Genomic DNA, 22,203 nt, shown 5'->3' with positions numbered 1-22,203 from the left:
GGAAGTAATAATCGATAACAAACCTCGTTTATTCTCCTCAGGACTTTAAATGGCCCTACACACTGCGGACCCAGCTTCCGGCAGGGCAAGCGGAGGGGCAGGTTTCGGGTCGAGAGCCATCTACCTGCCTGAGCTTCCTCTCAGTCCTGAGCTTCCTCTCAGTCCTGAGCTTCCTCTCAGTCCTGAGTTTCCTCTCAGTCCTGAGCTTCCCCTCAGTCCTGAGCTTCCTCTTAGTCCTGAGCTTCCTCTTAGTCCCGAGCTTCCTCTCAGTCCCGAGCTTCCTCTCAGTCCTGAGCTTCCCCTCAGTCCCGAGCCTCCCCTCAGTCCCGAGCCTCCCCTCAGTCCCGAGCCTCCCCTCAGTCCCGAGCCACCGCTCAGTCCCGAGCCACCGCTCAGTCCCGAGCCACCGCTCAGTCCCGAGCCACCCCTCAGTCCCGAGCCACCCCTCAGTCCCGAGCCTCCCCTCAGTCCCGAGCCACCCCTCAGTCCCGAGCCACCCCTCAGTCCCGAGCCACCCCTCAGTCCCGAGCCACCCCTCAGTCCCGAGCCACCCCTTAGTCCCGAGCTACCCCTCAGTCCCGAGCTATCCCAGTCCCGAGCTGTCCCTCAGTCCAGTGGGGCCCTTGGTTAGGGTTACTAAGCCAAGGTCGGTGGCGAGGGTTGCCAATCTAAGGACGTGATGCATGCGGACTAAGACTTTGTTGGAGTGGGGTCCACGTCCCGCGCCGGAGCCGCCACCGTGGACAGATGCCCACCCGGACCCTCCCCTATGGGTTTAGGTGTGCGGTCAGGAGTCCGCACCTTGGGGGGGGGAGGGGTTCTGTCACGCCCTGGTCTTTATTATTTTGGTCAGGCCAGGGTGTGACATGGGTTAATTATGTGGTGTGTTTTGTCTTGGGGTTTTTGTAGGTATTGGGATTGTGCTACAGTGGGGTTATCTAGAAAAGTCTATGGTTGCCTGAAGTGGTTCTCAATCAGAGGCAGGTGTTTATCGTTGTCTCTGATTGGGAAACTTATTTAGGCAGCCATATTCTTTGAGTGGTTTGTGGGGGATTGTTCCTGTCTCTGTTTGCACCAGATAGGCTGTTTAGGTTTTTTCATGGTTATTGTTTTTGTATACTGTTTGTGTTTTCATCTTTATTAAAGATGTATACAAATAACCACGCTGCATTTTGGTCCGATCCCTGCTACAACTCCTCTTCAGAGGAAGAGGAGAAAGAAAACCATAACATAGCCTACATGTCATTACGCCAATAAAGTAAAACGTGGTGAATACAAATGTATGGTAGGCTATCTGTACAACTTAATGACCCAGAAATGGTATAATGTTATTCAGAAGTTCAGAATTTTTCCTTAATAATGATAGTATTAATGAATTATAGTATCCTTAATTATATAAGCCATTACATTTACATTTCCGTCATTTAGCAGATGCTCTTATCCAGAGCAACTTACAGTTAGTGCATTCATCTTAAGATAGCTAGGTAGTACAACCACATATCTCAGTCATAGTATGTACATTTTTCCTTAATAAAGTAGCTATCAGCAAGGGGGAGGGGGTTTCTTTGCACTCTGGGAGGGACACTGTGGAGTTGTCAACTGTGATGGAGAGGTCTTGGCACTCCCTGGGAGGAAGAGCAGCTCCGTCTTGTTGAGGTTGAGCTTGAGGTGGTGGGCCGACATCCAGGCTGAGATATCTGCCAGGCATGCAGATGCGTGTCACCACCTGGGTGTCAGAAGGGGGGAAGGAGAAAGGTAGTTGAGTGTCATCTGATAGTTCACAGTGTCGAAGGCAGCAGATAGATCTAGGAGGATGAGAACGGAGAGTGGAACTTTTGTGAGTGTAATGTTTACATTCATATTGTTTATTTAACTTTTGCTTATTATCTATTTCACTTGCTTTGGCAATGTGAACAAATGTTTCCCATGCCAAAAAAGCCCTTTGAATTGAATTGCGCGAGTCAGCTTTGGCAGTGTGGAGACTGAACCACCGTGACACAGAGGAGAGCAGTCTCAGTTGAGTGACCCGTCTTGAAGCCTGATTGGTTAGGGTCAAGAAGGTCGTACTGAGAGAGATAGCGAGAGAGTTGGTCAGAGGCAGCACATTCAAGTGTTTTGGAAAGAAAAAGAAAGAAGGGGTAAGGCCATAATAGGGTAAGGGATTTTTGATTGAGGTTACCTCAGTTGATGTGTGAAATGCTTCTAAATCAAATATTTCACTAACTGGATTCTAAATTCCTACAAAAGTCTAGTCTGAATAATTAATTTCACAAGCATGTTGTAGTCTTTTGGAAATAATGGCAGAATATTCCATATTCCTCTGTATTACCTGTATTACCCAGACCCATGTGATCATCCACTATGTCAAGGTTGACATATTGTGTTAAAGATCGACTGAATACTGAATGTTTCTCACAGGCTGATCGACTTTAACAGATAAGACAGATGAAAGCATCAGAATGTTGAAAATGGGTCATCGTTTGAAAGGTCTTATAAGTCAATTAAATAAGTCCTATTTAATAAATGTGTTGCTTTCCTGCTGTTATCTCTCCGCTGTACTGCTGCATGTTGTGTATAATTGAGTCAGTAATGATCTTTTATATGCTCTAGTCAGTCTAGTGTATAAATCCAATATCTGTTACGTTTATAACTGCATGCACTGTTGATTTAGTAATATTCTTTATAAAATATATATTTTTTACCTTTATTTTGACAGGGAGACAATGCTGAGACCATATTAAAATACAATATACACATTAAACTACACATCCATATAAAATATTAAAATACATGTTATTATACACAAAAATACATGAGCAGCAAAACACAATAACAAACACATTCTTCAGTGTAAAGATTCCCTAACAGCTGTCTGAAATGCCCTAGAGGCACCAATTCCTCATATATATATTCTTTACCCTTTTTCTCCCCAATTTCGTGGTATCCAATTGGTAGTTACAGTCTTGTCCCGTCGCTGCAACTCCCGTACAGACTCGGGAGAGGCAAAGGTTGAGAGCCGTGCGTCCTCCAAAACACAACCCAGCCAAGTCACACTGCCCGCTTAACCCAGAAGCCAGCCGCACCAATGTGTCGGAGGAAACACTGTACGCCTGGCAACCGTGTCAGCATGCATTGCACCCGGCCCGCCACAGGAGTCACTAGGTCACGATGGGACAAGAACGTCCCTGCTGGCCCTAACCCAGACGATGCTGGGCCAATTGTGCGTCGCCCCATGGGTCTCCCGGTCGCGGCCGGCTGCGACAGAGCCTGGACTCAAGCCAGGCTCTTTAGTGGCACAGCTAGCACTGCGATGCAGTGCCTTAGACCACTGCGCCACTCAGGAGTCCCTAATTCCTCCTATTTTAAAGTGCATTGGAGATCATTCATAAGGTGCAAAAAAACTGAAAGCAGATCTACCCAACTCAGTGGAGATGGAAGGGATCTCCAGAGTTAGCCCTCCCTGAGACTGGGTCTGGTATCTCTAACAGTGAAGTAAGGTAGGGTGGAAGTTTATGTAGATAAACTGTGTCCAATGGCTTCAATACATTGGCAGCTGTGTTCATATAGGCAATATCCCCATAGTCTAACACCTGTATGAATGTCGACTGAATTATATGTTTTTATTTTATTTAATGAAAGGCATATAAAATGCCAGATATGTCAAGGTATTTATAAGCGCTGACATGATCAATGAGGACACCATCCAATGTATATATGCATAAATCATAAGAGACATTTTTACGTGATATGGAGAATAACATATACTTGGTTTTACCTACATTAAGTACCAGTGTCAGTTCAACAAAGGCTTTCTGCAAATCAACGAAGGCAGATTGAAGCTCCTAAAAAGCCTGGGCAACCGTGGGGGCAACAGCATACACACACAGTGTTGTCTGCACTGCATACAGGTGTATGTTAAACAAATGAGCAGATAGACCAACATTGTTTGTATAGACAGTAAAAAGTACACAACCTGAAATCGATCCCTGTGGGACACCTTTTGTAATATCAAGGAAACCTGACTCAACACCATCAGAAAAACATGATTTTAAAAAATATATAAAATAGAAACATACACTACATGTTTTATTTTGTTATGCCGCTTATCAGTCTTGTGTGGAGTTCAAAGGGAACTAAAACCAATCATCTGAGAAAATTAATTTAGGAAAGTTGTGTAAATTCAGCCTGGTTAAACCAGACTGAATGTAGCTACATTATTTTGGGTGCCAGGCTAGTGTAAGTTTAAGTGTAATACACTTATTTAATTTAGTTGTAAGACAGTGAAATATAACAATATATACAGATGGGTGCCTGTACAGAGTCAATATGCGGAGGCACCGGTTAGTTGAGGTAGTATGTACATGTAGGTAGAGTTAATTAAAGTGACTATGCATAGATGACAACAGAGAGTCAGTGGTGTGAAGAGGGGGAGGGGCAATGCCTTTGACTAGATGTTCAGGAGTCTTATGGCTTGGGGGTAGAAGCTGTTTAGAAGCCTCTTGGACCTGGACTTGGCTCATGAATCATGTTGTTAACTCGGTGCCATCCTCCTAGACCTGAGGGGTATACCACAAAGCAGGATCAGTGAGTTAGCCAGCTAACTTTGATAAACAGCCAAATAACTGTTGATTATCTGGTTCAAAAGGAAAACGTATGTTTTTAGTTGTTATGAAAAATGCATGCAGTATTTTTCTTGATTAACATGTCAGAGTAATGTGATTCACGTTAAATACACTATGTCTTGCTTAGTTTCAGGAGGCTAATATACGTTGTGAACGGTTTTTGTTTCCTTTGTCTGCTTGTGTGCAAATCCCCTTGCGGTTTCTGTTTGTAGGCAGTGTGGTGATTTTCCTGCTTATGAAAAGAAACTGGTTTACACTGTGAAGCAGCCTTTTATCTGTAAACACAGTTAGTTTGATCTGACAATGATTTTTCCGCTCATCAGTTTTTTTGTTGTTGTTATGAGCCATGCGCATTGAAACAATGCACAGCTCAAACTTGACCAATACACAGAAAAGGCAAAGATAAGCTATCAATGCTGAAACATAGTCTAGTTATTTTTTTATCACACAACATTCAGAAACACTGCCATTCTATAGGCTTAGTATCTGTCTCTTGGCCTGTAGGCCACTTTCCTTTCCAGACTGTACTGCACTCATCTAGCTAGATTCTCCAAATGTCATCTTTGTTTTGCCAAAACGTCCGGTCTGTACCACACATTGACTGTGACTGATTGTGATGGGTCCTGTTCAGAAGGTCAGCGTGTGATCATCAGTAGCAGGCCTGGCCTGTATGTTCCTCTCAGAGGGTTGATCATTCAGTAACACATTGTTACAGAGGACAGCAGGGCAGACAGGACAGAGGAGGCTCGCTCTCAGCCTCAGGGTTCTCTCTAAGCAGGGGAAGGGGGAAGAGCTAAAACGAATCATTGACAGTGAAGGGGAAGTTACCTTGGAAACCACAAACCTGCAGAGTTTGAGACAGTTGAAGTAAGCCCAGAGAAGTCTTGAATAGGTGTTTTTCTTATGTAGTGACATGTACTTTAACTGCAGGCAGGCAGGAGGTTGAGTAGGGTGCAAAAAGTGTGTTTTATTCACAAAATAAGGATAGCCTAGTGATAGCAGTGGTTAGGATAAATTATAGGCCTAATGTCTGCAAACATAGGCAAAAATAACTTACAAAACAAACAAACGATGAACAGAAACTTAATCAAATAAATTGAACTCAATCCAAACTGGATTTGACCTAAGGAAACAGGCTACTGGTAGGCCTACTGTGAAACAAAATACATCCTACATTCTGATAGGCCTACTCATCAGAGCTCCTCGATGTCGATCAAGAACACTAGGAAAGCCAGGTAGAAATAGCTATGGGCCAAACCATAGCTACAATGAACATCACCGATGAACTGTTAAAATACACAACAGAGAGGCTATACACTAGAGCTGTCTAAAAGCAGACAAATCACATTATTTAAATGCCGTATACTTAAGCATTTTACAATAGGAGATATCTCATGATTAGGCAAATAACCAACAAATACAAAATGGCCAAACCCGCTGGAAAAAGGTGTGCATGCTTGTGGAGGAACCGAGTATGTACAAGTCCGCGGGAGCGCTTCGTGAAGTGTGCGGTCATGCACGGTCATGCACGAAGAAGCGGCACTAATCACGAAATAAGAACACAAGATAAATGCTCAAACTGAAGGAAAATAACTTCCCTTTATTAACAAACCTGACTCACGATTAGCGTTTATACCAACATTCAAATCTCAAGAAAGTCGGGGCAAGTCTAGCCGGTTGGACAGGTGATCGCAAGTCACGATTAGCCTAATTAAAGAGCGCCTGTCGCCATTACATAACCTGGCTAGGTATAACTTTGAACCTATACATCTACAGCCATTGTGTGTTTTTTACAAGCACATATTTCACCTGCATCATATCATGCGTCATGATCTGACTTTTGAAATGCTTTGACTTCCCAGTGCAGCCCCATAGAGGAGACCAGGGCACGAAGTAAATAACTGAAATTAGAAACCACTTGAAAAGCGTTTATTCGATGTGCTAAGGGACAGATCAAAATGTACTGGAGGGGTGGGCCTGGTCCAACTCGAGGTGTCTTAAAAACAAATGCACCCCCCCCCCCTTCCACACACACACAACATTACCAATATTTTCACATGACCCTCCCCTTATACTGTAAAATAAATTGAACACCCTTCCCCCTCATAGAATTAACTCAAAATAATGTTTACGACCACAACAAAAACAATACATGTAGCGACCCTGTGTTTAGAAACATGGATATCGACTTTGCCACTTCAGCATGCTTTTGTGGCACAGTCAACGCCGCGCAGGGCTACGGGCCAGAATGTTGAGGCTTCGCCGACCACCACAGACGAGCTCCCTCTCCCTGCCTGTTTCATTACACCACGATCAGAGCTGGCTGCAGACAATGATCAGCTAGGAGGAAATCAGATTTTCAACATTTTGATGCCATTATATATTAAATATATGCAACAAATGTTCCTACCAACAGGTTTCAACCAATACACAAAGCATACTGACTTTGTGCACTTCCAAATCATGGTTGGCATTTTCAACACCACAATAAATAGACTATGTCTATCTCAACAAACAGAAAATCCCTCCCTACCTTGTATCAAAGTCTTGGCTTGACAATCTCTGAAAGCCATTCAACTTGTTGGTGTTTCGTTACAGATGTCTCTTTCCATTCATCAATTGGCCGCTGGACAGTTTGGATTGATTGATTGTATTTGTCCGTTTAAAAAATACATATGTATACAAAGATTTTTTCAAGTGACCACGATTGCACAATAAAGTTGGGGACTTATTTCCATTGTGGTCCTTATTTTAAAAAAAAACGTAAATACATATATAATTACTTAGATCCAGACACGTTACAGAGATAGAGACACGCAAACAAATGCTCAACCTCCAGGTGAGTATGAAGGGGGGAGTTTAAGTACAATTCTTACAAGCTTGTTTTGGCTGGTGTGTAGCTTATTATTTAAATGTTTGGGGCTGCTGGTGAACCATGGTGTGCAGGCATAATCAACGTGACATTTTGCCAGCGCACTTGTCGCTCTTTAGGGTGTCTATAGCTAGCTTTTCATCCATATGGCAATAGATTTTCATGTGAATATTCTAAAATCTTCATAAAAACATATGCTGCACATCAAAACACAAGGGATAGTGTGTTGGTAATTTGTTATATGCTGTTTTTAAGGACATGGTAAATGTATCTCATTTGACCAACATCCCTCAGTTGTTGATGGAGCTGGCTGCGGCAGGCCAGATCTGAATGCATATGGTTGTCCATTACATGTGTCAAATGTCTGGTGAATTCAAATCTTCCCTGTCATGTTGCCCGGTGACATATGCCATTTCAGAGTTTCCTCCAGGAACATTGGACACCGGACAACATGACAGGGCAGATTGTTATTTTTGGCTAATTTTGTTTATTTTAATCCAAATATCAGTTCCAAATCAGAGCCGTTTTCAATTAACCCTCATTTCTTTTGCCATTGAAGACCGTGTTACAATTAATCCCACAGCCTGTTACAATTATCGCCGTGAGAAATACAAGGGGAGCATTTTTCTTCAGCCACTTTCCAGTTGAATTGTAAACTTTACTTGTATGTCCTAAAAACGTTATTACAGTGTAGAATTGTAATCATTTCCTTACATACTCACATAAATACGATCTCATCTCTACCTTCTCTTCTCTCCATAGGAGCTATTTGGCCAGTGTTTGTGTTGGTCTGAGGTGGTGATCAGCGTCATGGAGGTGGTTATGAACATCCTGATGATACCAGTACCAGGTGGAGTATCTGTGTCCCTGTTCATGATCTTCCTGGCTCTGCTCTACTGGTAAATCAATGTCTTCTGCCTCTAGTCTAGGGCAATAGAACAAATCCAAAACTCAGCATGTATTGTAAACAGATGTGCGTGTTGGTACTGTGTGTGTTTTTCAGTTTAGTATGTGTTGTGTTTATGACATAATATGCTTGACATATTCAAGCAAACACAAATACGTATTGTATAGGTGTAGCAGTGTCGTCTTGTGACGTCATTATATTACATATTGATGTACTGCAGGGGTTGTCAACAGGTGGCCCGTTGTTGGTCAGAAAAACACCAGGAAAGACACCAGGAATTCAGAAAATATGTTCCCAAGTATTCCCACAAATAAAACAATTTGAGATATGTGTTCGTGTCTCAATGTAATCAAGATGTGAATTGATTGTTATTGTCACATTTGCAGTGTACAATTTATAATGATTATTTTCAATCGGTCTGTGGCGGAATCTCGTTGCCTACCGCTGAGGTACCCCCGATGTACTACATGTCACAGATCTACAGATCTACATGTCACAGATCTACAGATCTACATGTCACAGATCTACAGATTTACATGTCACAGATCTACAGATTTACATGTCACAGATCTACAGATTTACATGTCACAGATCTACAGATTTACATGTCACAGATCTACAGATCTACATGTCACAGATCTACAGATTTACATGTCACAGATCTACACGTCACAGATCTACAGATTTACATGTCACAGATCTACATGTCACAGATCTACAGATTTACATGTCACAGATCTACATGTCACAGATCTACAGATTTACATGTCACAGATCTACACGTCACAGATCTACAGATTTACATGTCACAGATCTACAGATTTACATGTCACAGATCTACATGTCACAGATCTACAGATTTACATGTCACAGATCTACATGTCACAGATCTACAGATTTACATGTCATAGATCTACACGTCACAGATCTACATGTCACAGATCTACATGTCACAGACCTACATGTCACAGACCTACATACTGTATGTTACAGTATGCATTGTACTGTTCTAAGCTTTGATTTGGAGAATGTTAAATGTTAAGAAGCCTGGATGTCAGGATAGTTGTAGGGTGTTCAAATGACACACACTACAAGTCCTCAATTCAGGGTAGGAGGTTAATCAGCATGAACCGATCAAAATACAACATTTTGCATGTTCTCAACCTTCATCACATATGACTAAAAGTGAGAAAACCACTTTGCAGAAGGAGCACGTTTCATTTCAGTCCCACACTAGCAAGGATTAGTAGCCGTCTAGGCCAGCCATGCCAGATTGATGCTCTGTCATACAAAGTAGCGAGAGAGGCTGACAAGCATGTTCTTTCTCTCTCCGCAGAGTACGGAGACTGACTGAACACTGTTGGGTGTTCAGTGTTGTGGAAAATGTTGTTTTGTAGAGCAAGCATAAAGCCTGCTGTTTGTGGTATACCGGTGATACACTTGGTTTCTCTTTAACTTGTGGGTTATACACTACATACTGTAGGTTTCCACTTCAGATGTATAGCAGTTTCAGGCACCATGTTGAAACTGTTGGTTTTTGAAGATGCCGACTACACACACACGCACACACACTCAGCTCCTCAGGACAAGTCAATTCCTGTCTGTTGCCATTCAGTTGTAACAAATCAAAAGAGGCTGTGGTATATAAGGTCCTCTTAAGCTGTCTCAGCCCAAATGAAGATTTATATCTGACGATGAAACTAACTTGCACGAGGGGCCGTCATGACACCGGGGTTCGAAATGACTAGATTTAGGAGAGGTCAAGTCAATTTGTCTTTGGCTCTCCGTCATTGTCATAAGCCACATCAGAGAATTATTAGGTTTGCCCTTTAAACATTGCTGAACTGCAAAATGTGTCTCGGCATAGAACCTTTCACCTCATCTAAACTGCACAAACTGTTCTCTGGGAAATCAGAACGCTGCCTTGTTTTGCAGTGAAGTCCCGTCCTTTTCCATTGACTTCACATGAATACTCTCATACTCTCCACGCTGGAAACGTCAACATGTGTTAATGATCTTTATCTCCAAGAAATGGCTTAATCACAGTTGCAGCATTGCTGGCAGTTTTAGTACAGGGGTGTTTTCAACGGCAAGAAGCAAACATTTCCTCTCTGAGGAGTCCTAGGGCTAGTCTTGGCCAGGCAGTGTGTGCCCAGTCAGAGTTTCACACAGCTCAAGCTGAACCTCAGGTGAACCCTCCCTGGGACCAGACTCCACCTCTCTCTCATGGCAGACCCAGCAGCTGAATGCTCAACCCTGTCTGCCTAGAAGACCATAGGACAGAGTGCCACCTACTGGTCAGTGGAGTATTGTCTGTCTGGAAAACAGAAGTTGCCGCCTGGTTAAACAGAGTCATATTCTTTAGGCACCAAATGGAAGAAAACGGACTGAAACAGGGAAGGGCTACTAAACGTGTCCATTCTCTGTTTTGCTACAGTCTGCCCTAAGGAATACTACCCTGGTTTATTCCCACTATAAAATACTTTGATCGTCTGTTCATGCGTTTTATGGAGGGATCAAATTCTGCTTAGTAAAAAATGATTTTTTCCCCCCACATGGTTTGGGCAGGTCCAGTCATATTTCGGGCTCCTGAGTGGCGCAGCAGTCTAAGGCACTGCATCGCAGTGCTAGAGGTGTCACTACATAGCCTGGTTTGATCCCAGGCTGTATCACTACCGGCCGTGGTCAGGAGTCCCATAGGGCGGCGCTCAATCGGCCTAGTGTTGTCCGGGTTAGGCTGTCATTGTAAATAAGAATTTTCAATAAGAATTTTTGTTCTTAACTGACTTGCCTAGTTAAATAAATATAAATATGATTTACTTCCTTTCTGACTCAATTGTCCATTGCTTTGCCCCTCTTTTCTCTCCTTGACTCATGTAAGTTTGATGGGGAAATGTTCTGTCTGTTTGAGGATACAGAGAGACGTTTCTATAGCTTAGGTACCGGGGGATATTGCCACCACATTGCAACCTGTGTGTTCTCCATAGGGTCTCCCCAATAGCCTAGCTGTAAGTGCAGTGTGGGTTTTGTGTGAAATACAATGCCCGCCGGCACACTGAACTCCCCCCTCACCCCATCTCACACACACACACACACACACACACACACACACACACACACACACACACACACACACCCTTCTCCTTTGTAACTGTAGACGTTTGTTTTCCTGGCCCACTGTCCCCTCGAGAACTTGTGTTAAACTATGTATCAGAATGAACTCTGGAAGGAACACAGTGTGTGTAACCCAACCAGGGCCCATTCACTGGACACTCAGTCCAAGTGGAACGGATGACATACCCCCCGATGATCTCACGACAAATGAACTGACTGGGGCTGTTATATCCAAGTGTCATCGTTGATGGACACTCTAACCCATAGGCACTGTTTCAAAGGTTATAATAAAGATGGTGATATCATCAGAGGTTCAGACACAGATCCATATTGCTTTTATAAGACTTAGGTAGCATCCCATATATAAATGAATATAGGGAGGTTTGGTATAAGGAGAAACTCCTTTAGTCTGTTTTTGATATAAAATCATGGCTATAAAATGGTCAGTATCCTGGCCACATTGTTCTGGGATGTCAATGTATGTGGGAGCAACATATTCTACTCCATCCGTGTGTGGTTTCACATGCACAGTTCTCTGGATTGGACTCTGACAACATGCATGACCTATATGTTTCATTAAGGCAAGCAGACTGGATAACAGTGGCTTAGCTAATTGGAATAAGCAGATGCCCAGTCTGTGTGCAATAATATCCCTCATTGGAAATATGCATTAAGCGATTGATCATATCAGAACGTTTCACCCCACTCCTAACATGCATTGCCAGTGCTCTAAGAGTATTGTGTGTGGATGAGTCTTTCCAGCTCCCCCTAATAAAACCCTACTTCCTGAAGAATAAGAGGGAGTAACAACAGGCAGGCTGTAACCAAGGTGGCAGAACAGGGCATCATAAAACACCCCAGCCTTTGGAGTAGCTCAGTCTGGAGCCTCTTCAGGCAGAGCAGAGCCATAGCACAGTATCTAATCAGACCTGGGTTCAAATAATATTTGAAATAATTTCAAATACTTTATCCGGGCTTGATTGCGCTAGCCTGGCGCAGTGTGACAAATAGAGTAGTCCCGCAAATGCAAACCCCGCCCCATCTGGAACTCCAGGCAGACAAAAAGCAGAAGCTGAAATGTTTGCAATAGTATTTGAACCCAGTCTAATAAACCCAGGACAGCTGACTTGGCAGCGCTGCGCCACGGTGCGCTGGTATCCTGCAGTTGGCCTTCCGTTGTCATTGGATGAGCCCCGTGGAGTACTTATTGTTTAGTTGAGGCTGGTTGGACAGCTCGTCCATCACACCTGCTAATCATACCACTGACTGCACACCTCCCTGACAGACAGACAAGCTGCCCTGCTCAGCCATTTTTATTTGAACATGTTTATTAATACTGAATATGGTCCACGACTACAATATCACAGAGACCGACCCACTGAAAGGTACAGTTCATCCTTCCAAGTCCACGAAAGTGTGTACAAGCGGCGAGTGTTAGACTAGAACTGAGGCTTGGGGTTGACATGCTATGGACAATGGTTCATTCTGGCTCTCCTCCTCATGACATCCAACCTGACAGACTGAAAGACACTTAAGCCCTTGTGCTCCGCAGAGCCGACAGGAAAGAGGAGGACTGTACACCATATTAAAAATTTTTATTAAAAAATATTTTTAGACACAAATGAATTCATTTTTACAAAATATAATTCCATTCACAATTAAATTGTTCCAATAAGGCCTTCCCGAGTTGTGAACTTTGAGTAGACATGTAGTAGTTATGGTACTCTATCTAGAAGCTACTCTCAGTACAATGCTAGTCGGTGGGAAGCTGGTTAGCCAAGGCCCTGTCTTTGTGAAGGAGCTGACGTCAGAGAGAACGTATTTATTTTTCCATGATGGATGAAGTGTTTCACAACACAGCTTGTCTTCCTGTTGCACTCAAGTAGTCATCCCCTTCGAAAGCAACAATCAGTGGTTGAAACAATACCAAAGAGTTTTTCTCGCCCCTGTTTCGGAGGGATGGGGCTGGAGAAATGTAACCACTCTCAAATTCATAGACAGAGCTATGGATGCAATGACTGACCCTCCATGATATCAAATTCACCGTTTTAACCAGGTTTTGAGGCTATATAGTGTTTGTTTATATTTAATTTGTTTACAAACATTGGAGTAAAAAAGTTTATATTTTGGGTTCTCATGGAGTGTGACAGTTGAACTAAGCTCATGAGGCATTTATAAGTTATATTCTTCAAGAATCAATAGATATATATAATTAATTTATAAGTCCAAAAATGTATGTAGCAACTGCTTCATGAGAGAATCTTTGTCTCCCCTGGGGTTAGCTGTACGTAGCTTTGTTCTTACTGTTGTTCTGGTACGTGGTGAAAAAGGGAGAGAGAAACACTGTGTGTGTGTGCGTGTGTGTGTGTGTGGGTGTGTGTGTGGGTGTGTGTGTGTGTGTGATGCGTGCCTGCCTGCCTGCCTGCGTGTGTGAATGTGAGGGCGGGATCCATGTGACTCATAATTACTGTAAATCGAATGGAGGTGCCAGTCACATGTGCATTTGTTTTGCGGCAGTATGACTCCGCATCGCAGCGTGACTCTCCACCTCTACAATACCCCACTCTAATATAACAGTGTGATGCACCTCTCCAACCAACAGCGCTTTCTCTCTGCCATCTTTGTCAACCATTCTCTCAACGAAAACCCACACCTGTCCTCGTCACTGACTTTACCTTTGTGGTTCAATCCGGTCTCCTGCTTTGTTTGTGGAAGCTCATTGGAGCGACACCGAGTCGCCCCCCGGATGGTGCATCTGTACTGCAGCTGTGGGACTGTCTACAGCACAATAGATGTTACGGTGCGTGAATGAGGACCCAAAAGCGAATCAACTTAAACAGAGCTTCTTTAATTACCAAACATAGGTAGGCTCAGATGGACCGGCAGATTCCGACAGGACAGGACAAGGTTACAGCAAACATGACGGCAGTCTGGTTCAGGCATGAATGACACAAACAAACAAGAATCCGACAAGGACAGGAGCAGAAACAGAGAGAGATATAGGGACCTAATCAGAGGGAAAAAGGGAACAGGTGGGGAACGGGGTGAATGGGTAGTTAGAGGAGACAAGGGACAGCTGGGGGAAAGCGGGGGAGAAAAGGTAACCTAACACGACCAGCAGAGGGAGACAGGGTGAAGGGAAAGGACAGAGACAAGACAACATGACAGTACATGACAGTACCCCCCCACTCACCGAGCGCCTCCTGGCGCACTCGAGGAGGAAACCTGGCGGCAACGGAGGAAATCATCAATCAGCGCACGGTCCAGCACGTCCCGAGAGGGAACCCAACTCCTCTCCTCAGGACCGTACCCCTCCCAGTCAACTAGGTACTGATGACCACGGCCCCGAGGACGCATGTCCAAGATTTTACGGACCCTGTAGATAGGTGCGCCCTCGACAAGGATGGGGGGGGGGGGGGGGGAAGACGAGCGGGGGCGCGAAGAACGGGCTTAACACAGGAGACATGGAAGACCGGGTGGACGCGACGAAGATATCGCGGAAGAAGAAGTCGCACTGCGACAGGATTAATGACCTGAGAGATACGGAATGGACCAATGAACCGCGGGGTCAACTTGCGAGAAGCCGTCTTAAGGGGAAGGTTCTGAGTGGAGAGCCAAACTCTCTGACCGCGACAATATCTAGGGCTCTTCGTTCTACGCTTATTAGCAGCTCTCACAGTCTGCGCCCTATAACGGCAAAGTGCAGACCTGACCCTCTTCCAGGTGCGCTCGCAACGTTGGACAAAAGCCTGAGCGGAGGGGACGCTGGACTCGGCGAACTGAGATGAGAACAACGGAGGCTGGTACCCGAGGCTACTCTGAAAAGGAGATAGCCCGGTCGCAGACGAAGGAAGCGAGTTGTGGGCGTATTCTGCCCAGGGGAGCTGTTCTGACCAAGACGCAGGGTTGCGAAAAGAAAGACTGCGTAAGATGTGACCAATAGTCTGATTGGCCCGTTCTGCTTGACCGTTAGACTGGGGGTGAAAGCCGGAAGAGAGACTGACGGAAGCCCCAATCAAACGGCAAAACTCCCTCCAAAATTGAGACGTGAATTGCGGACCTCTGTCCGAAACGACGTCTGACGGAAGGCCATGAATTCTGAAAACATTCTCGATGATGATTTGTGCCGTCTCTTTAGCAGAAGGAAGCTTAGCAAGGGGAATGAAATGAGCCGCCTTAGAGAACCTATCGACAACCGTAAGAATAACAGTCTTCCCCGCTGACGAAGGCAGTCCGGTGACAAAATCTAAGGCGATGTGAGACCACGGTCGAGAGGGAATAGGAAGCGGCCTGAGACGGCCGGCAGGAGGAGAGTTACCGGACTTAGTCTGCGCGCAGACCGAACAAGCAGCCACGAAACGACGCGTGTCATGCTCCCGGGTGGGCCACCAGAAACGCTGGCGAATGGAAGCAAGCGTACCCCGAACGCCAGGGTGGCCGGCTAACTTGGCAGAGTGAGCCCACTGAAGAACGGCCAGACGAGTAGGAACGGGAACGAAAAGAAGGTTCCTAGGACAAGCGCGCGGCGACGGAGTTTGAGTGAGTGCTTGCTTTACCTGCCTCTCAATTCCCCAGACAGTCAACCCGACAACACGCCCCTCAGGGAGAATCCCCTCGGGGTCAGTGGAGGCTACTGAAGAACTGAAGAGACGAGACAAAGCATCAGGCTTGGTGTTCTTAGAGCCCGGACGATAAGAAATCACGAACTCGAAACGAGCGAAAAACAGCGCCCAACGCGCCTGACGCGCATTAAGTCGTTTGGCAGAACGGATGTACTCAAGGTTCCTATGGTCAGTCCAAACGACAAAAGGAACGGTCGCCCCCTCCAACCACTGTCGCCATTCGCCTAGGGCTAACCGGATGGCGAGCAGTTCGCGGTTACCCACATCATAGTTACGTTCCGACGGCGACAGGCGATGAGAAAAATACGCGCATGGGTGGACCTTGTCGTCAGAGAGGGAGCGCTGAGAAAGGATGGCTCCCACTCCCACCTCTGACGCGTCAACCTCGACAACGAACTGTCTAGAGACGTCAGGTGTAACAAGGATAGGAGCGGATGTAAAACGATTCTTGAGGAGATCAAAAGCTCCCTGGGCGGAAACGGACCACTTAAAGCACGTCTTGACAGAAGTAAGGGCTGTGAGAGGAGCTGCCACCTGACCGAAATTACGGATGAAACGACGATAGAAGTTCGCGAAGCCGAGAAAGCGCTGCAGCTCGACGCGTGACTTAGGGACGGGCCAATCAATGACAGCTTGGACCTTAGCGGGATCCATCTTAATGCCTTCAGCGGAAATAACAGAACCGAGAAATGTGACGGAGGAGGCATGAAAAGTGCACTTCTCAGCCTTCACAAAAAGACAATTCTCTAAAAGGCGCTGGAGGACACGTCGAACGTGCTGAACATGAATCTGGAGTGACGGTGAAAAAATCAGGATATCGTCAAGGTAAACGAAAACAAAGATGTTCAGCATGTCTCTCAGGACATCATTGACTAATGCCTGAAAGACAGCTGGAGCGTTAGCGAGGCCGAAAGGAAGAACCCGGTATTCAAAGTGCCCTAACGGAGTGTTAAACGCCGTCTTCCACTCGTCCCCCTCCCTGATGCGCACGAGATGGTAAGCGTTACGAAGGTCCAACTTAGTGAAAAACCTGGCTCCCTGCAGGATCTCGAAGGCTGAAGACATAAGAGGAAGCGGATAACGATTCTTCACTGTTATGTCATTCAGCCCTCGATAATCTATGCAGGGGCGCAGAGACCCGTCCTTCTTCTTGACAAAAAAAAACCCCGCTCCGGCGGGAGAGGAGGAGGGGACTATGGTACCGGCGTCAAGAGCTACAGACAAATAATCCTCGAGAGCCTTACGTTCGGGAGCCGACAGAGAGTATAGTCTACCCCGGGGGGGGGGTGGTTCCCGGAAGGAGATCAATACTACAATCATACGACCGGTGTGGAGGAAGAGAGGTGGCCCTGGACCGACTGAACACCGTGCGCAGATCGTGATATTCCTCCGGCACCCCTGTCAAATCACCAGGCTCCTCCTGTGAAGAAGAGACAGAGGAAACAGGAGGGATAGCAGACATTAAACATTTCACATGACAAGAGACGTTCCAGGAGAGGATAGAATTACTAGACCAATTAATGGAAGGATTATGACAAACTAGCCAGGGATGGCCCAAAACAACAGGTGTAAAAGGTGAACGAAAAATTAAAAAAGAAATGGTTTCACTATGATTACCAGAAACAGTGAGGGTTAAAGGTAGCGTCTCACGCTGAATCCTGGGGAGAGGACTACCATCCAGGGCGAACAAGGCCGTGGGCTCCTTTAACTGTCTGAGAGGAATGTCATGTTCCCGAGCCCAGGTCTCGTCCATAAAACAGCCCTCCGCCCCAGAGTCTATTAAGGCACTGCAGGAAGCTGACGAACCGGTCCAGCGTAGATGGACCGACAAGGTAGTGCAGGATCTTGAAGGAGAGACAGGAGTAGTAGCGCTCACCAGTAGCCCTCCGCTTACTGACGAGCTCTGGCCTTTTACTGGACATGAAGTGACAAAATGACCAGCGGCACCGCAATAGAGACAGAGGCGGTTGGTGATTCTCCGTTCCCTCTCCTTAGTCGAGATGCGGATACCTCCCAGCTGCATGGGCTCAGCACCCGAGCCGGCAGAGGAAGATGGTAGTGATGCGGAGAGGGAGGCGACGGAGAGCGCGAGCTCCTTTCCACGAGCTCGGTGACGAAGATCAACCCGTCGCTCAATGCGAATAGCGAGTTCAATCAAGGAATCCACGCTGGAAGGAACCTCCCGGGAGAGAATCTCATCCTTTACCTCTGCGCGGAAACCCTCCAGAAGACGAGCGAGCAAGGCCGGCTCGTTCCAGCCACTGGAGACAGCAAGAGTGCGAAACTCAATAGAGTAGTCTGTTATGGATCGATTGCCTTGACATAGGGAAGACAGGGCCCTGGAAGCCTCCTCCCCAAAAACAGATCGATCAAAAACCCGTATCATCTCCTCCTTAAAGTCTTGATACTGGTTAGTACACTCAGCCCTTGCCTCCCAGATTGCCGTGCCCCACTCACGAGCCCGTCCAATAAGGAGAGATATGACGTAGGCGACACGAGCAGTGCTCCTGGAGTAAGTGTTGGGCTGGAGAGAAAACACAATATCACACTGGGGGAGGAACGAGCGGCATTCAGTGGGCTCCCCAGAGTAACACGGCGGGTTATTGATTCTGGGCTCCGGAGATTCGAAAGCCCTGGAAGTGGCCGGTGGATCGAGGCGGAGATGGTGAACCTGTTCTGTGAGGTTGGAGACTTGGGTGGCCAGGGTCTCAACGGCATGTCGAGCAGCAGACAATTCCTGCTTGTGTCTGCCTAGCATCGCTCCCTGGATCTCGACGGCTGAGTGGAGAGGATCCGAAGTCGCTGGGTCCATTCTTGGTCGGATTCTTCTGTTACGGTGCGTGAATGAGGACCCAAAAGCGAATCAACTTAAACAGAGCTTCTTTAATTACCAAACATAGGTAGGCTCAGATGGACCGGCAGATTCCGACAGGACAGGACAAGGTTACAGCAAACATGACGGCAGTCTGGTTCAGGCATGAATGACACAAACAAACAAGAATCCGACAAGGACAGGAGCAGAAACAGAGAGAGATATAGGGACCTAATCAGAGGGAAAAAGGGAACAGGTGGGGAACGGGGTGAATGGGTAGTTAGAGGAGACAAGGGACAGCTGGGGGAAAGCGGGGGAGAAAAGGTAACCTAACACGACCAGCAGAGGGAGACAGGGTGAAGGGAAAGGACAGAGACAAGACAACATGACAGTACATGACAATAGAGGGATGGCAGACTTTGCATTGGTCCGGGGCAGTGAGTTGTGTGTTTTAATGACAGTCTTAGCAGTCTTAACACGAGGCTTACGACTGCAGTGGGAGACCATGATGAGAGGGGAGAAACACACTGTGTCCAATAAGTGAGAACCAGTGGTCATCATGGCACCAGTTGGGCCTCTGGTTAACACAAGTCAAAGAGTAACCCTGCTAATGTACTGGAGATGAACCATGTCCTAGGGGAGGTTGTTCAGTGTGTGAGGTGGATGTGCATAGATTGAAAAGGAATCTAAAGAGATTTTCACCTGAGGCCGTCCGCTTCGACTGTCTATGTATGTGGAGACAAGACTATTATGAGCTGTAAACAATGTGCTGATGTCTCACTTTATCCCCCCGGTTTCTAGCGGGATACGACAGCTGCTAAAACACTTTGTCTGTGGTGGGATTGGGTCATTTTTGATGGATAGTTTGTGTTAAAGTGGAGTGGGTTGTCTGTTAGGGTTGGTGAGCCCTTACAGACAACCATGGACACTTCCTTATCAATAACTGAAGGAGATGGGATGCTTGGACCAAAAGCCTTGGTTGTTCCGAGTGTGTGTGTCTGTGTGCATTCAGGGTCGATAGGGCGCATGTTTTTGTGTGCATCCTAGTGTCTATACGCGTGACTTCCTGAGTCGCTACGTGTGAAGCCATTGTTTTACCCATGTTAATATTCATGGGTTGGGGATTGCAAGCCGGCTCAGTTATTGATGTGGCTCATTGCTTTTCTGCACGGCACAATGGTTGATTGATGGTGTGGTACGATGGATTGGGTGACAGAGAGGAATGCCAGACATGTACAGCTACAGGCGTGCATCAGGGCTACAACCCCAGCTACACGGCCACGCGGCTCCATGGCTCCATAATGAAGACAGCTCTTGTCGGATAATGAAGAACATATCGCCTTTTATGGTATGGAGAAAAGCCGTGTTCAGACAGGAACAATTCATATTTACGGCAGGGAGATAAATAGAAGTTGAGCTAGACAAGGCCTGGGTATATAAATGTGGAAAGTGAGAAAAGAAGCCTGAATTAAGTTAGTTTGTGTGAAACATTTTAGAGATAAAACAATAAGTAGCATATTGTTTTTAGACGTGTGCTTTGTTTTCTCCTCTAATAAAACAACAGCTAATTCAAAGGGACATCGGATACACTTGTGCTTCCTCACCAAAAGGAGGCTATCGAGGGGAGGACCCTCTTCCGTTTGCCTACTAACGAATTGACACTCGACCACTTATCGGTTTCCGGGTCACAGAGGAGAGAGGACGGAAGATTGACTTTTTCCCAAACAAGAACCCCCCCATCCCCCTGGTCTCTGGTTGTTGTGTTCTGGCTGTATGCTGGTATGCAGGCGTTGCAGCTCCACAGTTAAACAATCAGAGGAGTACTCTAGATAGGACTGAACTCTCCAATGCACTGTGACAGCCAGCCAGGCCCTGGGACACAGACACACAACCACACAACACATACAAGGGCGTTTTCTTTCACACACGGCTCCCCGCCAGCACAAAGCACCTAATTCCATGCTCCTACCGTTTCAGCCAGCACACTGCATTATGGGGGACTCACCCCTCCCTCCATCCTCCTCCAATCGACCCATCTGGACCCATCCATTAATTTCCCTGTGAGTCTCCAGTGGGAAGGCGGGGGCTCAGATCTCCATGTTACTGGCGCTGCACACTTCCCTCTGGTTGAGTGGGTGTGCCTTCATGTTTGTGTGCTTGCATTTTCAAATGGGGGCTAGTGTCTGGAGAGATTATCCAGCCATGCACAAATCAATGGGCACATATTAATGCCGATTTTATGAGGCACTTAACAATGAAAAAAGCAATAAGCTATGACATGGATAATCCAAAAGGGGCATGAAAGGCATTGCAAAGCAATTACAACAGCTCTGCTCCTCTCCTGTTGATTTACAGACATGCCTGAAACCACTGTTTGAAACCAACAATATTATCCAGGAAGCGTGTGTATGATTTCTTCTGTTGCCACTTTTTGTACACTGCTTGGGTTTCGAGTTTGGTGTGTGTGTCTATGTGCCTTTACACTAAGGGAGGTGTGTGTGTGTGTGTGGGTGGTTGTATTGTCAGATGCAGTCAGAGAGGACTGATTGTGTTTGTCGCTAATGATGGATGCCTCTGAGGTGTCTCTGATTGCATGTAGGCTCAATGGCACTCGGTGGCTTCGCACTTACGCACGCACACACACACACACACACACACACACACACACACACACACACACACACACACACACACACACACACACACACACACAGCAACTGCTGAGAATCATACTGGGTTATTCATGAAGAGAAACAGCATCGCGACATGCATGGTGAAGAGAACATGATAATAGCACAATAAAAATTGCCTTCTGTAGGAGGGAGGCTCTGATGGTAAACACATGACAACTACAAGAACCAGTGGGAGGCTGGGTTGTGTTCATTATGGCAAGCAACGGAAAAGGTTTTGCTACAGAAAATGAAAATCAATGTTTTATTTATTAGACAAGTCCAGGTAGTCCCTCTTGGTTTTCTTCCATTTGTTTTGGTTTTCTTCTGTCTGTTTTCTTCCGTTTGATGCAACGCTCTGGTTTACCCATGATGCCCTGGGAACACCCCCTGTCCTCACCCTCTGATTGGCCGAATCTCACATTGCCAGATCTGTGGGGTTGTTTGAAGGAGGTGTGTCTTCCTATTCTCTGACACTAATTTCAGTGTGCAGACAGATAAAACAGCCCTGCCAGCTGTAACCCTTCAATCTAAATGAGACTCCAATCCCCCTGACCACCAAATGACCCGTCCCGTGTGTCTGTG

The 22,203-nt window shown here is 46.0% G+C and overlaps 1 protein-coding gene across 1 annotated transcript in view; it reads left to right on the top strand.

The window, feature by feature from the left end:
- LOC110532319 (thromboxane-A synthase) overlaps positions 1 to 22,203 on the top strand; it is a 110,061-nt gene that overhangs the window by 2,569 nt on the left and 85,289 nt on the right. Inside the window, 1 exon segment of the mRNA XM_036977694.1 lies at positions 8,257 to 8,393. Within this exon segment, the coding sequence (XP_036833589.1) occupies positions 8,305 to 8,393 (89 nt within the window). The 5' untranslated portion in view covers positions 8,257 to 8,304.

This window comes from Oncorhynchus mykiss, chromosome 1, assembly GCF_013265735.2.
Source record: "Oncorhynchus mykiss isolate Arlee chromosome 1, USDA_OmykA_1.1, whole genome shotgun sequence".
In the NCBI taxonomy this organism is placed as follows: Eukaryota; Metazoa; Chordata; class Actinopteri; order Salmoniformes; family Salmonidae; genus Oncorhynchus; species Oncorhynchus mykiss.
The sequence above is the reverse complement of the archived record's forward strand: the minus strand, read 5'-3'. Positions and strand labels throughout refer to the sequence as shown.